Source organism: Loxodonta africana, chromosome 8 (assembly GCF_030014295.1).
Source record: "Loxodonta africana isolate mLoxAfr1 chromosome 8, mLoxAfr1.hap2, whole genome shotgun sequence".
In the NCBI taxonomy this organism is placed as follows: domain Eukaryota; kingdom Metazoa; phylum Chordata; class Mammalia; order Proboscidea; family Elephantidae; genus Loxodonta; species Loxodonta africana.
This window is the reverse complement of record NC_087349.1, coordinates 4,753,959-4,770,749: the sequence shown is the minus strand read 5'-3', so window position 1 is coordinate 4,770,749 and position 16,791 is coordinate 4,753,959. Positions and strand designations below refer to the sequence as shown.

The 16,791-nt window shown below is 45.5% G+C and overlaps 1 protein-coding gene across 12 annotated transcripts in view; it reads right to left on the bottom strand.

Moving 5' to 3' along the window:
• Positions 1-16,185, bottom strand: part of TPK1 (thiamin pyrophosphokinase 1) — a 322,900-nt gene extending 306,715 nt beyond the window's left edge. For 7 of the 12 annotated variants that reach the window (XR_010322561.1, XM_064289597.1, XM_064289598.1 and 4 more), the window contains exons 1-2: positions 4,395-15,403; positions 2,794-2,848 (exon numbers count right to left, since the gene is read on the bottom strand). Coding sequence is in view for 9 of the 12 variants with exons in the window: in XM_064289597.1 (XP_064145667.1) it covers positions 2,794-2,848; positions 4,395-4,760 (421 nt within the window). In the remaining 3 variants the exon portion in view is untranslated. The other 5 variants (XM_064289603.1, XM_064289601.1, XM_064289600.1 and 2 more) reach the window with 5 other exon arrangements.
• Between the last annotated feature and the right edge of the window lie 606 nt (positions 16,186-16,791).

Sequence of the window (16,791 nt, the reverse complement as noted above, 5' to 3'; positions counted from 1 at the left end):
ACAATTGTACAGATGTTGAATTTGTGGGGTTAAAGAGATAAGCAAAATAGTGACCAACAGTAATTCTAAAATAACAGCTATAATAGTTAAAAGTATTCTTAGATTGCAGAATTTTCTTAGAATATATAACATACTCTGACTCACGGTGACCCTATGTACAGGAGAACACAACACTGCCCAGCCCTGCGCCATCCTCACAGTCATTGCTATGGTTGAGCCTATTGTCGCAGCCACTGTGTCAATCCATCTCGTTGAGGGTCTTCGCCTTTTTCACCGACTGTCTACTTTACCAAGCATGATGTTTTACATATAACGTAATTAATTGATCTGTTGAGGGTCTCTAGAGCAAAAAGGGAGTTTCCCTAGGGCGTGTTCTGCCTCCAGACTATAAGCAGATACTTTGGCTGGACTCATTCACTAAAGAGCGTGCAATGCAAGCCAGCAAGACTCTCCAACCTGCTGCCCGACCTACAGATTTAGGACTTGCCCTTGCCCTATTCACAGAGCGGATTCCTACTCATAGCGACGGTATAGGACAGAGCAGAATTGCCCCTCAGGGTCTGCAAGGCTGTAATGTTTATGGAAGCAGACTGACACATCTTTCTCCAGAGCAGCAGTCAGTGGGTTTGAGCTACCCACCTTTCGGTTAGCAGTGAGTGCTTTAACCACTGTGGTACCAGGGCTCCTCTGGACTTGACAGTCCCCCACAATCACATGACTGGTTCCTTGCAGCGAATCGATCTCTCTCTCACCCCCTCGCTCTGTGTGTATGTACATATATATAAATACACATGGATATAACTATATATATAAAGTCTCACTGGTTGTGTTTCTCTAGAGAACCTGAGGATGTGGAGAAACTGGTAAGAGTGTTAAATGCTACCACCATGGCAGTTTTTTAAATACCAAACATACAACTTCCACTGTTGTTGTGTGGCCTCGGGTTGACTGAGACTTACAGTGACCTACAGGACAGAGTAGAACTGCCCCATAGGGTTCCCTCGGCTGAAATCTTTACAGGAGCAGGTCGCCAGGTCTCTTCTCCCACAGAGCAGCTGGTGGATTTGAACCACTGACCTTAACCACTGCACCACAGGACAACCCAGCAATTGCACTTCTGGGCACTCATTCCGAAGAAATGAAGACTGTTCACACAAAAACCAATGCATGAAATGTTTGTAGCAGCTTTATTTATAGCCCCAAACCGGAAACAACCCAAAAGCCCTTCAGTGAGTGAATGTGGTACACCCATACCATGGAATGCTACTCAGCGATAAAAATAAACTATGGATACCTGCACCAACATGCATGGATGTCAAGGGAATCAGGCTGAGTAAAAAAAGACAATCACAAAAGGTCCCATCCATACCATCCTGGGCTTGGTTCAGCTATTCAACTTCGAATGACTCTAAGAACCGTACACCAGCCCCCTTCTCTGCTGAAGGCCAATAGCCTCTGTGGTCCCTGGGCCAGTACCCTCAGCATCACCCTGGAATTTGTTAGACCCCATCGACCCAAATCTACTGAATGTGGGCCCAGACCTCCAGATGATTCTTATGCTCGTTAAAGGCAGACCACCACTCGTTCACATCAATGACTCTTAACTCTGGCCACCATTAAAATCACGTGGGAAGCTCCTAAAACTACCCACCCCCAGATGCTCACCGAATGCAGCAGATTCCATTGGTCTGGGATGAAGCCCAGTATACTATTCTCCAAGGAAATTCAACTGTGCCCCAGGGTACTCTCTGCCAGTCCTAACAATCCCCAGTTCTGGCCAAGAAGATACAAAAGACAAAAGCTGGCTTGCCTTGTGTCCCACCATGAAAAGGCCAGCCTAGAAACTGCAGGGCAGGGGTCCAGCTGTCGCCCCTTGCTGTGCTCCTACAAGTCTATCACTCACATCCATCATTAAAAATTGTTAATCCATCATGAATGATATTTATGTCTTCAACAGGTAATATATATGCTTAGAAAGTATGAAAAAGTATAGAAAAGCATAAAAGGTAAAGTCTTGTTAGTTGCCATCCAGTCAGTTCTGGATCACGGTGACCCTACATGTACAGACCAGAACTGCTCCATAGGGTGTTCAAGGCCATTGGAAGCAGACCACCAGGCCTGTCTTCTGAGGCACCTCTGGGTGGCTTCAACCACTAACCTTTTGGCTAACAGTGAAGCAATTAACCATCTGCATGACAAACCAAAAAAAAACTAAAACCATCTGCATGACAAACCAAATTAAACCCATTGCCCTCAAGTGGATTCCAACTCATAGGGACCCTATAAATGGTGTAAGGAAGTATAAAGGGTTCACAGTATGGTGGAAAGTCTCCCTCCTACCTGTCCCCAGCACAGAGGTCTACTTCCCAGTGAGAACCCCCACAGTGCTGTACTTCTTACCTGGATCCACCCCCCCCACCACCACAGTGCTGTATTGCAAAATCATTTCCTCCTTTGCTGCCCCCCACCCCCACCCCTCAGCTTTACATTTGAATCCTTCTTTTGCTTGGAGGGGAAACCCTGGTGGCGCACTGGTTAAGTGCTACAGCTGCAAACCAAAGGGTTGGCAGTTCGAATCTGCCAGGCATTCCTTGGAAACTCTATGGGGCAGTTCTACTCTATCCTCTAGGGTCACTGAGTCAGAATCCACTCGACGGCACTGGGTTTGGTTTTTTGGTTTTTGCTTGGAGGTTGTATGTAAACCCCCCTGCTCCTGTGTAGTATGATTAAGAATGCTGCTGAGGTAACTTGTATGAACTCCCTACCTGTAAAGCTCCTTTAAAAGTGACTTACCTGCCCCCCCTTGGCGAGCAGTCTTGGCAGTAGTATCTCCGCTTGACTCGATTTCCTTGCACAAGGAAACAAAGATGTTTTTATTGTTCTCCCACCTCGGTCTCTCGTTTATTAGCCAATACAAGTCATGCCAAGTAAGAACCTGAGGTTTCCCACCCAGTAACATTTCTGGGGAGCCAGCCAGGAGCCATCTGCTCAGTTCCCGGGGTGAATCGGCAAACAGAACAGCCCGGACGTCAGGCGCCACCAGGAAATTTCTCCTAGAGACCTTGGAGCAGCTCTGAAACCTGATTCCACACCACCCCCACCCCCCACCCCCCACCCCCCAAAAAAAGATGGCTCTGTGAGACATGTTACACACCTGGTTTGTTTGGTAAGTGCCTAGGTAAGGCCTTAGAAGAGTCCCAAGAAGCGGGACAAATTGACCATTGAGGGCATTAGGAATCTGAGGTTATTTGGGAAGTAATTCCCAGGTAAGGCCTTGGAAGAGTCCCTTGAAGTGGGAGGTGTGCTGGTTAATCCTCACACACCAAGCACCTGGCAGGGGCGCTTACTCTGTCCTGATTTTAGGGTGAGAAGGCTGCAGGTCAGTTATCACAGGACTAATGGGGCGGGGGGAAGCACTGCCCCAGCAGCCACTCGTACGTACCGCTCTGAAGTCTACATTTTTGGACTGGATACTTGGGAGGATTCTGACTGAAAGATCTTTTTACTAACTTTCAAAAGAGCAAAGTTACAGAGCTTGGGGGCAATATAAATACCCTTGAACTATACACGAGATTACATTGCATGCAGAGAACGATGGGAATAACCAACATCAAACCAAATGAAAGACGCATATAGATTAAAAAGCTGCTGATGTACCTTTCAGGGACAGAGACTTCAGACTAAATGAGACACGGGGGCCGACAGAAGAAGGCCTTGCTCTCCTAAGCTCTTTTAAGCTATTTACTTCTCATCTTCTCCCTTCCCAACTTTCTTGTCCACCCTCACCCTCACCCGATGAGCTTATACCCTTCTTCAGTGATAAAATAACTTCAACGCTTCACCAATTCTGCTTGGGCAGAGAAAAGCCCTTGCTTTCCATCCCTGTGCCAGATACCTGGCCACACTGCTACTATCACAGTGACCATGGTGATGGTGACTGAACCTGGCACAATGCAAGTGCTAGGACAAGTGCTTGTTCAGTTGCTAATGTATGGAGCATGGGGAAGGAGCAGACACAAGCACAGGGAAGTGACAGCAGCACCCCACTATCACTGTAAAGGAACCATTAGTACGCTATTTCAAAGCAACCCTGATTCCCCAAGAGCTTACATTTTCACCAAGTACCTTCGGAAACTTAAGTGACTTTTAGTATTTTGGTAATGGTATGAGTTTTTTTATGCAATATCAGAAAAGTCACCCTCACTGAACAACACACTGGATGGTAGTCTCCACAGTCCCACCACAAAGAAACAAGGAGATACTGAGACAGGGACAGAACGCTAGACAGCCTCAAGACCAGAATAATCTGGGACCCTATCCCGTGGGCGATATTACTAGACTATGTTTTTTTTTTATCCACACAGGCAGCCTTTGACGCACAAAGCCTTACAGACCTGTCTCGAGTTGTTTTTCAGCACCCCACCACAGGAGTGGCTTCCTGCATCTCCCTCTTGTAAGTTGTTTTTCAGGACCCCACAATAGGAGTGGCTTCCTGCATCTTCCTTTTGTAAGTTGTTTTTCAGGACCCCACCATAGAGGGTGGTGTTACAAGATAACTCACATCCTGGACTCTGACACATGAAGTTCCACATATCTTCCCTACGAGCTGTTTTCCAAAGATAAACAGAATCAGCGGGTTCCCGGGGCACATGCAGTGAGAATGGGTGCGACCTTACAGTCTTGTTAAGTGCCCACCAGGACCGCGCAGTGGTGACGTGACACTGTCCAAACTGACCCCACCTTGGATTCCAGATGCCCATGCACCTAATTTCTTAGCCCCTCTATTTCCCAGAAAGCCCCGCCTTTTTACCCCAAAAGCAATGAATAAAACATGAGATCCTTCCCACCTAAAACCCTTTATAAATTCCAGGAAAACCCCTGCTCAAGGGGAGACTGGAGGCTAGTGGAGGCAGAAGCCCCTCTCCATCCCTTGCGAGCCTCTGCTTTCTTTCTGTCACTAATAAACCTTTGTTTGTGTTGTGTGGAACCTCTGAGCCTCTCTTGGTCAGTAAAAGGCAAGAACAGAGGCAGGACTTGGTCCCGAGCTGGGAAGCCTTGCCCGGCAACACATGGTGTGAGTGCGGGTTACAGGGGAGCCTGTGATACGCGAAGGCTGATCAAGCGAAACATGTTTCCAGTTATGACAACTCAATCAGAAAAACGTTTTTAAAAGAATGGCTACAAACTCAAAAACAAATTAAGGTACACTTAAAAAATGCAAGAGGTTCATTTGGCCTATTTTTTAAAATTGGCAGGCTTTCTTCAGTTTTGAGCTGACAGTAGGAGGCTGAACAGGTCAGTGACAGGCAGCCACAGTAACCAAGTGCACTTTGAAACGCAGGTGGTTTGCTCCTGCCAATGAATTAGGCGGCTGCCCTGAGCTACCTTCATACTGTTTTCCCACACCCAGCGACCAGAACCGAAGCTACCTGGAGCTTCAGCACCTTTTCTGTCAACAGAGGTATCAAAATAATTGCTTACAGTTAGTTTGAACATATCTAAATACCCCCCCCCCCAAAAAAAATACTACAGAAAAAAATAAAGACTTGTAGATACGGGTGGCACTGGCTAGTGTATTATTAGCCTCACTACATTTATTACAAAACTACAAAATTATACTTTTTTTAAAATGTTATTTTCCCTTAATTTGCAAGTTTCTGTAGACTGATGTGTTCTTCATTTCCCATGTTTTTACATAATCTACTCCTAAATTTCAGGGAAAAAAAATCTCCAAGTTGTACCACTCTTGATTGCAAAATCTAATTTACATTTTTACCTCCAACCCCTACCAATCAGCATTATGCAAATTGTAACATAACTGAATGCAACATAAAACTTCAATCCTTTCACCTAAAATTTGGAGGAAAAAGACTTTAATCTCAAAGTCTATTTTTAAAAAATACTCTTATTCCATTATAACTTAAGAGTAATATTTCTGAAGTACATTTGTGCACACTGAACAATCAGTATAGTAGTCCCAAGTTAACATAATCAAATGCAAGCAACACGTAACCACACAGATCCTCTTTCCTCAGTAAGTTCACCAAGTCCATGCTTCTACAATTGTTAATAAACAACCAATCAAATTTACATAAGGCTCTTTTTTTAAGTGACATTTTATAGTAATGAAAATTCTGACTGTAAAAGAAAGCCAGTAAGCTAGTATTTACTCCTGCATGATGGAATCCCATTAAAATAATCTGCCCTCCTGCAATTTGGTGTGCGACTCAATTCAAAGCAGATTCCACACAAACAAATATACTCACTGGAGGCTCCAAATAAAAATATTTACATAGCAAACGGTGCTCACTGCTCTACATAGGCCCTGCAGCAGTTCTAGAAAAGTAGTTTCTTTTTTTTAATTTCTGTATATTATAAAAGTTTCACATTATACAAAAAGACTTTCTTTCGAAACCTGAAATCGCTGAAAATCTCCAGCCCTACATGCGACTTCCATGAAGCCTCTTCCTTTAAGAACGCAGCACTGCATACAATCCCAGACACTGCTGGGCCTTGTTTTAGCATTACACTTCAAAGTTTGTCGCTGCTCACGTTCTCACTGCTCCTCAAGGGGCTTACTCGAGGGTACAGAGATAAACACCAAGATATTCTGCTGTACCTGTAATGATCCTAAATGAAGAGCCCACCACTTTTTCATATGAACTACTCCTACCCCGTCACAGCAGCTCTGAGGGACCTCTGTCCATGCAGACCATGGAGCCCGAAACCCTGGTCAACCAGCATCTCTGAGACTTTGGCATATTTCACCCCTCCTTTGCTCGTTTACCAAATGAAACATTGTTGTGGCCAAATCAGAGGTCTTTGTCACCACGGCAGCTTGCTGTGACCACAGACCTCATCTGCCCCACTGACCAGTGCCCACTGCCGCTCTGAAGAGGCAAGCTGGGCCATAGGGCCCTGGTTCCACATGAACACAGCCTAATCCAACCACCCATACAGTAGATCTCTGGGTTCTTGCAAGAAGAGGCCATGAAGACCATGCTTGAACACCTCAATAATAGTACGGAAACTTGAAGAACTGAGGGAGAATAACAACAGAGGGGCATCCATCCTACAAGGCCACATTCAGGATGTGCAGGGCAAACCTAAAGAGTGGAAAAGTCAAACGGGAATTTAGAAGACCACTTCAATCTCAAACTGATGACGCAACATCCAGGGCCCAGCAGAGACTTGCAGATAGAATAAACCAGATTCCAATGGTTGCCTTCTGGTCACTGGCCACCAGCCAAAGCTTGCTTCTGAGCACCAATACCCCTAGACCGCTGTTTCCGCTACAGCGAAGAAATCATGTACTCTTAGGGGGTGACCAGTGTTATCAACGTAGGCAAGTTTGGGGACAGAAGAAGAAGAGACTGTAAAAGTTACAGCGTTTGGAAGAAACTCCATACCACCATTCCACTGGAGAGCAGAAAACTCCATGGATGGGAAACCCTGAGTGCTTTTACTTGGAGCCCAGCTCACTGTGTTATCACTCCTGTAAAGGGTAAAGGCACTCACAGGCATAGAATTTAACTCTGGAGGAACTCACATTTTAAAGCTTCACATTTTAAAACCAACTGTATACACAGGAACTTTCGATAAAAATAAACTTCAAAACCTTGGCTTGTGCAAACTATCAAACCAGCTGCCTACATTTCAGGATTGCATAAAGATTGAATACACCTGAAATTGCATGTGTAGGATAGTAATGGTTACAGCCCACAAGATTTGCATCATTCTACCCACCTAGTTTGACAGAGTTGCCATTAAAACAGGAGAAGAATTACTTTTCAACCTTTAGTGAAAATTTCACCTGCTATCACCATGCGGCATTCTGACATTATGGGAAAGAACAGCGCTTCTGAAAATTAGTTCTTATTTAAAAAGCTTAAGATTCTGAACAAAGATAAAAAGAAATTAAAGTAATTTTCACCAAAGAAAAAGCTGCCAACATGTTTCAGGCATCTTTGAGAACATTCGCTCAGCTTCACATTAAAATTAGCTTTTCAAAACTGAAAGTTACAATTGCTCGTGCACAATGAACACGTGAAGAAGAAAAATAAAAAACTAAAATACTACAAAGCAGCCTACGAGTTACTGGGCAAGCAGAGCTTTATACATAAAACTAGGCCCAGAGAGGATAAAATGGTTAGAACACACAGCATAAAAATATCTACTCATCAGCACTGGACTCAGGGCCCATGCCTACAGAAGGCCACCCCGTTTAGTGCCACGCCTCAAATACTGCCTTCAAGCCTGCTACTACTGCCCCTTCTGGAGCCCTCATTTCACACTTCCTGCCAGGGTCTCAAAAGCCAAGAACAATCTATGATACCAGAAGCCTTACAATTCTGCTAGGTTATGCATTAAATGGGCTTGAACGGGCTAGTCTGAGACCTTCACCAGCATTATAACTTTGTTCCATGAGAAAATACATTTTCAGTTCAAAACTACAAACTTAAAAAACACACTTTGGGTAGACTGGTCTACACAAACGCAAAGTATTGGAAATTAGCAATAATGCCTGTCTGGCAAACACATTGCTTTACAACAGGGAGTCTGACACTCTCCAGACTCCGCCATTCACCAAGCAAGGATCCTACCCTCCACTACTCACAAAGGCCAAAGCTGACTTAAAATCCACGCTAGCTACGTCCCATTGATAAAATGCCCATGACCCACAGCCCTTGCCCTTATACCCTTCTATGACAGAGAAAGCACTTACCAAGCAATTACCACACAACCCTACATCAATGAGCATTTGGTAACTAGTTTTTGATTGGGTTTCTATGTTGTTTAGTTTTGTCAAAAAAAAAAGCATGAACATATCTGAATAAGTAACTTATTGACAGAGTTGCACATAAAAAACCTGTCTATCCTTAGAAGGTTCTGTGATGAGGCAGGGCTAAAACAGAGTAGTGGTTTAGTCAAAGGAACAAATGATTCTGAGAAACTTGAGAACTTGTAGTAGGTCTCTTCAGTCCATTTAAAAATCTGTTTCCAGAACCCATGTTTCTCAATAGACAGATTCATTGGAGATCCACAGAAAGGAAAGGGGCTGGAAGAAAAGAAGGGGTGAAATAAAAGCTTTAAAAAGAGGCTGAGAGGAAAGACAGCGGGAAGGGGAGAGAGTGAGAACAGTCCATAAGGAGTCATTTTTACTTTAATCCTACTCTTTTGTGGTTAGGTGCCGTTGAGTCAGTCCTGACTCACAGTGAACCCATATACAAGAGAACGACGCGCTGCCCGGTCCTGCGCCATCCTCACAATCATTGTTAGGCTTGAGCCCATTGTAGCCAGTGTCAATCCATCTCGTTGAGGGTCTTGCTCCTTTTCAGTGAACCTCTACTTCACCAATCATGATATCCTTCTCCAGACACTGATTTCTCCTGGTAACAAGTCCGCAATATGCAAGACACAGTCTCACCATCCTTGCTTTTCAAGAGCATCCTGGATATACCTCCTCCAAGACAGAGTTGTTCATTCTTCTGGCAGTCCATGGTATATTCCACATTCTTCACCAACACCGTAGCTCAGAGGCGTCAATTCTTCAGTCCTCCTTATTCAATGTCCAGCTTTTCCACACGTATGAGGCAACTGAAAACACCATGGCTTGCGTCAGGCGTGCTTTAAAGATGACATCTTTATTTTTAAAGTTTAAAGAGGTCTTTTGCAGCAGATTTGCCCAATGCAACGCGTCTTTTGATTTCTTGACTGCTGCTCCCGTGGGTGTTGACTGTGGATCCAAGTAAAATGAAATCCTTGACAACTTCAATCTTTTCCCCGATTATCATGATGTTGCTTATTGGTCCAGTTGTGAGAGTTTCTGTTTTCTTTATGTTGAGGTATAATCCATACTGAAGGCTGTGGTCTTTGATCTTCATCAGTAAGTGCTTCAAGTCCTCTTCACTTTCAGTGAGCAAGGCTGTATCATCTGCATAACGCAGGTTGTTAATGAGTCTTCCTCCAATTATCAATGCCCAGTTCTTCATATAGTCCAGGTTCTCAGGTTATTTGCCCAGCCAACAGACTGAATAAATACGGTGAAAGGATACAACCATGACAATCATTCTCTAGCTTTCTTTAACTTGGCTGCAGGTGGCTGGTCTACTTCCAGTTTTCAGGGCCCTCACGAAACCAATGAATAACGTTTACAGCTTTGCTGAGACCCCATTTTGTAGTCTGCATTTTAAGTGAACTCTTCATTAGGCATGTCTTTGATGAACTCAAAAAAGTAATTACTCCTTACACGACCCACTGAACAGTGTTACCTGGCAAATCCTCCGAGATGTACATTAAAAGCTGAATGTTTTTGGCTGTCAACAGAGTAATGAATATATTTACATTTTTATTACACTTTGACAGCATTTGTTTTCTTTAATAGGCTATTTAACATATTATAAACTATAATCTGTGTTGAATTTTGTCAATAGGCTATTTCTATGCCATTTATCCAGATGCTAGTGGAGTTTAAGACGACTAGAATGACATTGTGTACATTCTTCAATGAGTTTTAACTCACATAAGAAATGTAACTGCTTTTGTTTTTAAAACCCTTTCAAATATGCAATCACGAACGCCCTCCTTACAACCATTTTTTAGTTCAAACATCCTTCTATTAAGTCCAGAATCCTATCCCAGTCTTATCTTCGCTCAACCATTTCCAAGTTATTCCATGGTAATCTGAATTCATTCAACAATCCAGCGACTACCACGTGCTATCTCCGGTAGGTGCTCCACTGAATAAATCTCACGGGCTCCAAGAGCTTCTCTCCTAGCCTGCATTTCTTTCAGTATGGCTTTCCGCAACCAGTACGCAATGTTTCTCAAACTCAGTCTCTTCTAGAAAAGTGAAAAACAGAACAGTAATTTGGCTACTTCAGGGAAAAGATTTTAATGTATTACACTGTTGACACTCTACAAGAATACTAAAGAATTCTACCAAAACAAGCTTCAAAGAAGATCAAGTTATCAGCACCAGTTTCCACGTAGTCGAGCCCGACTCACGGCGACCTCGTGTGTCAGAGTAGAACCAGGCTCCATAGGATCTTCAATGGCTTCCCAGCCTTCTGGAAGCAGATCACTAGGCCTTTCTCCTGAGGCGGCTCTGGGTAGACTTGACCTTTCAGTTAGCAAGCCAGCGCATTCAACCATTCACACCACCCAGGGACTCCTAAGAACAAGTTGTCGTTGCTAGGGCCCCTCAGGTCGGTTCTGACTCATAGCAATCCTATAGGACAGAGTAGAACTGCTCCATAGGGTTTCCAAGGAGCAGCTGGTGGATTTGAACTGCCAACCTTTTCATTAGCAGCCGAGCTCTTAACCACTACGCCACCAGGCCTCCAAGAACAAGTAGGAAATCTATTTTAAAACAATTGGTGAAAGGGAAATGGCTGAAAATACACCATGCCCATTCTCATACATACTATTACCTTATCTTTACGTGCAACTCAAACAGAATTTTTTAAGTTTCAGCATAGCTTTAAGTGTTCAACATTACATGGGTTAAAATATGCAAGTTAAAGAATTCAAATATTGTTATTACCCTATATTACCTTGCCTTAACTGGCAAACTGAGAAGCAAAATTATTTAAAATACCTCTGAGCAATCCACACAGGAGTTAAAGGTCTGTTAGGTACAGATCAAAGTAGCCTGACAAGCAGCTCGGGCAAGGGAATAAAAAATCTCACAGGTAGACTAAACTTTGAGGCAAAAGGCAGCATCAGAGAGACCTGGCAACAAGCAGCAGCAAGGCCTCCATCACTGGACTGGGATTCAGGGACAGGACTCTCGTATTTGCACAGCTTTGGAGTGTCCCAAAAGCAAAAGCAAGGCACACTCCCAGATCCAGAGAAACTACACAACTGGGAGGACTGCAAGGAGGTCTTCATGAAACAGCAGGACTGCGCCATTTCATCCGAGACGTGAGATGGCAGGCATATGTTGGGTACTTCCACCAGGATTAGAGTGCTCAGGTTCTGTCTAGAAGGTTACAACTGACATCACCCTGTGGCCAATTTCATCCACTGTCTTCCCAACAACCATCCCATCCACCCTTTCTCCTCTGCCAACAAGTCTTCAATTTTATTTAGTGGCAGGATATCCCAATCCCAAGTTCCAGGAGATAAACTGAAACCGGTCTCAGCCAGCTATGGTATCATTCCACGGGACTGGTCTCTAGAAAGGCCACGTGACCTGCTTGTGTCTAAGGCTAGTGCCCAAGATTCGTTATCCAGGGCACATATCAGGCTATCTAGAAGACAAACTGGTGAATTTTAGAGTTTGAAGGGTTATAATCAACTCTTCCATCTAATCGTGAGTTCATCCCAGGTAGTCATCAACCTCCTTGAACGTTTCTGAAAAACTTACTGCTTTAGTAAAAAACTTTATTCACACTTTCTTTGGTGTATCAGAATTCTTCCTTTTTATTCCCTTCAATTTATTTCTAGCTTAAGATTTGCTGCCATAACTACACTTTGGCATGTTTGATAGGGTTTAACTTTTTCCTGTTATTTTAATGTTTATATCTGCCTTAATTTTTGTTGTACTTTTAATTAGTTTTACTCTATTTGATGACAAAATGGTTTGGCTTATTCATTGTTAATGGCCAAATTGTTTCTCTTGCCTAAAGTAATATCTCACCAGCTTTATGAGCCAGCCATCTTTGTCACATCATCTAGAGAGCCAATGTCCTGTGCTCTAGTGGTCTCAGCATCTCCCCTCCATCTTTCCATGTAAGTGCTGTAATAGCTGCATGCTTCTAGAAACCAAAGCTTCTACAAGGAGTCTAAAAATATCTCATAAACTGATATTTTCTGACATTATCGGGAAGAATGTTGGTCTTTCTGATTAGACAGCTGAAAATATTAAAGGAACCTGTAGGGCAATTTTGATATTTACAATGCTAAACACATGGGGTCGCCATGAGTTGGGATCAATTCCACAGCAACTAACAACACAAATCTGTTCCAGCTTCACCTCTCGCTCTTGCTCTTTCACACACACTCTCACACACACAGTTTTCTTCGAGTTTTGATGCATTTGCACCAGATGTCTCTAGAGGTTTTCTAGGGAAAATGAGGTGTTTGTGCATTACCTTCCCATCAAATGAACTTCACTATCTTTTTTTTTTTTTTGGTTAAATCTATCAGGATTATTCTTTGCAGGTGGCAGGCAGATGCTCCAACAAGTGGATTTCTTTGTAGAGTATTCTTGTATCTTTACCACACTATTGTCTTTGCAGGTACTCACTTAGCACATGAACAGTTCCTTTGCTTACATGATTTTCAGAGAATTTAAACGTTTGATTTACTCTTAGGTCATGGGCAAGGTTCTTGGGGGAGGGGGGGAGACTGCTGCTGTTTATGTTGAGGTAACTTTGTTTCTTTTCCAAAGTAAGAAAATTACAGGTCTCTGATGCTACCTTTTGTTTTCCAGTCTCCAGGGCATCCGGAATCAATGAAAATGTCAACATGAATGTGCCGGAGGCCTTGTCTCCAGGCCAAGGTTTGAGACAGGGAGGAGTTTCTCCACTTTTACCTTTAGGAACAACTGGAAGAGCTGTGAGAACCACTAAATTGCAGTGAACCACCCAGGCGAACACGGCTGGATCCCACCTCCATGCTCTGTACCTCACACAGGTTATCACAGTTCTCACCACCTCTGATATGTCCTGCTCATGTGGCACTCAGGGGCCTGACTGAAGAACTCAGGCCTGTTCCACTAGAACAAAACCAAAAAACCAAGCTGTCTATTCGATTCGAACTCATAGCAATTCCACAGGACAGAGGAGAACTGCCCCATAAAGGCTCCAAGGCGGTAATCTTTATGGAAGCTGACTACCTACATCTTTCTTCCACAGAGAGGCTGGTGGGTTTGAATCAACAATCTTTTGATTAGCAGCCAAGCACTTAACCACTCTGCACCACCAAGCCACTCACAAAAACAGAGGGAGCACAGTGCTAGGCTTTCCTACAGTCTGTTACTCTAGAACTCCATCTCAGCACTGACTTTAAGACCCAAGTGCCTTTTGTTTCCCCCTCAGATTTACTGTGGAAAAATAACACGATGGTCAACAATACAACAGCTAATAGCTACTGAAGCTATGGGCGTTACATTACATTCATTTATACTCACAAAAACTCTGTGAGCTATCTGTTTTACACATCAACTGAAATGTAAGGTCAGGTTAACCACTAAGTGGCAAAACCAGGATATAAACCCAGGAATTTTCATCCCTGGGTCCAATCTTTACTGTGCAGCACTATCTCTATGACATAGTTCTTTTAACCTAGAAAACGCTAGAAACCTTCAACCAGTAAAGCACTTAGGTTTTAGTAACAAATCTAAATGACAACAAACCACGAGCCAGATGTTTAATTTTGAAAATGATGTCGATCCTGCTACTGGATGACTGAGAATTATGAAACTTAATTTGCAAAAGTTTGTTTGCCAGGGCTCCTCTTAACTTTTGAAAGTCTGTTTACTGAAACGGTTAAGAATCCGAGCTCTTAACCAAGGCAAAAATATCTGGGTTCAGATTTTAGTTCTGTCACTTGACACCTGCCTTTCTTCACTCTGTAAACTGTATTTACACATCACTTAGTAATGATGAAGGCATACCTAAAAAACAGCATAGTCAGTGGGTGGAACACAAAGAGTATTCAAGGTCACCACCTACTGTTATGCTTCCATTGTTTTACCATCAATACTCTCAGGATGAATGCTAACAAGTTCAAACACTCTAAACAAGAACGATGAATTCATGTGTATACAGAAAACAAGTGTAAACGTTAAAAAATGGATTATCTGTAAAAGTTCACAAAACTGAAACTCCAAGTTCTACGGAGTGGAAACAAAGGCTAATTTGAGAGTGCAAAGTGTATTTACGTTTAACGTTAAAAATTATTGCACAGAAAGTGAGATGAATGGCTTATAAAAACATTCATTCTATCCATTTTCATGTGAAGTACAATAATCCGTAAGTTTAAAAGAGGGAAAACCGTAAATGACTGCTATAGCCCTTTGGGACATTTTATGGAGCCCCTTGCTGGTGATGGGTCATCCCGGACACTTCAACGGATTAAGCGCAAGGGGTCAGACAAGTGTCCCTTCGGCCCAGGGTCTAGGTTCTGCGTTTACCCTGCTGCAGACAGAAGACGCACAATACACCAAATCGTTTAGTCCTCGCAACAACTCGTGTGGCAAGGGCTAACACTTATCCTCCACAACCCGTGTGCGAAAGGGTAACAGACATTCTCATTTCCAGGCGGGGAAACCGAGGCACAGGGCGACTGTGGCACACGCCTAGGAGCGCAGGGCCGGGCAGTCTGACGCAGCCTCCAACTCGGGGACCCTGCGCTGGGGAGGGGTGCGCCGGCGACCCCACAAACCCCGGGAGAGATACAGTACCGGTGGGCAGCAGGGGCTCCAGCGGGGTAAAGACACGCTCCATAGCGGACTACGGGCCTCTGCATTAAAGAAGTGCGGAGTTAGAATCTCTCAAACCCGCTACACCGACGCGCGAAACCCTGTAACCCTTCTACCCCCAAGACAGGAAAACGCCCAACCCAGCCCAGCCCGGCCCAACCCAGCCCAGCCCGGCCCAGCCCAGCGCGTCTCGGAGGGACCCGAGACGTCAGAAAGGGGCGCGCGGGGACGCTGGGAAGGGGCAGCCGGGGGCCTGCGGGGAACACCGAATATGTGGGACCCCCGCGGGAGACGGCGGGGAAGCTGCTGGATATACCCGGGGACGCCGGCAGGACGGGGGGGACGCGCGGGGGACGCCGGGAGCGCGTGGGGGACACGGGGGACACGTGGGGGACGCCGGGAGCGCGTGGGGGGCACGTGGGGGGCGCCGGGAGCGCGTGGGGGACACGGGGGAGGCGCGGGGGACGCCGGAGACGGAGCACGAGGGGGAACACGTGGGGACATGCTGGGCTCCAGGCGGAGAACGCAGACCCCCCTTCCACCCCTCCTCGCGCCCGCCTCCATCCGGGGACTGGCGAGACAGAAGCTCCCGCGTTCCCCGCCCTCCCCCCCTCCGCCGGCAGGCGCACTTACGATGGCGGGCGGAGCCACAGAGGAGGGCCCCGATGGCAATCGAGCGCTCGGCACTCGGCTGAGGAGCCTCAGGGGCGCCCGCGCCGCGGGTTAAGTACCGGGGCCGGAGGCCACGCCCCGGAAGCCCCGCCCTGCGCACCTGCTCCTTCTCTAGAGCGGCTCCGCGGGGCCCGAGTCCCGGCCGCGGCTCCTTGAGCTCTCGCGAGAGCCGACGGGCTCGGAGGGCAAGGCCCGCCCTTCCCGGCAGCCCTGGCGGGGACGGCGTCAGGTTGCGCAGTGCCTAAGCGCTCGGATGCCAACCTGGAGGTTGGCGTCTGGAATCCACTACCTGCTCCTTGGGGGACAGATCACAGCCGTGGAAACCCTGTGGGGCAGGTCTTCTCTGTACTATAAACCCGTTGCCCCCCAGTCGGTTCCGACTCAGGACCTTACAGAACAGAGGAGACCTGCCCCATAGAGGGTTTCTGAGGAGCGGCTGGTGGATTCAAACTGCCGACCCTTTGGTTAGCAGCTGAGCTCTTAACCGCCGTGCAACCAGGGCTCCACTGTGTCATCCAGTGGGTTCGGTTTCGGCTTTCACTCTGTGATCCAGTGCTTTCGGTTTCGGCTTTTGGTGCTTGCGTTACAGCCCTTGCCACAGGCTCGTGTAGTAGGGCTCCTGTTACATGTGGGAGCCCTTGGGTCCCGCAAACGATTAAGGGCTCCACTATTAACCAAAAGGTTGCAGG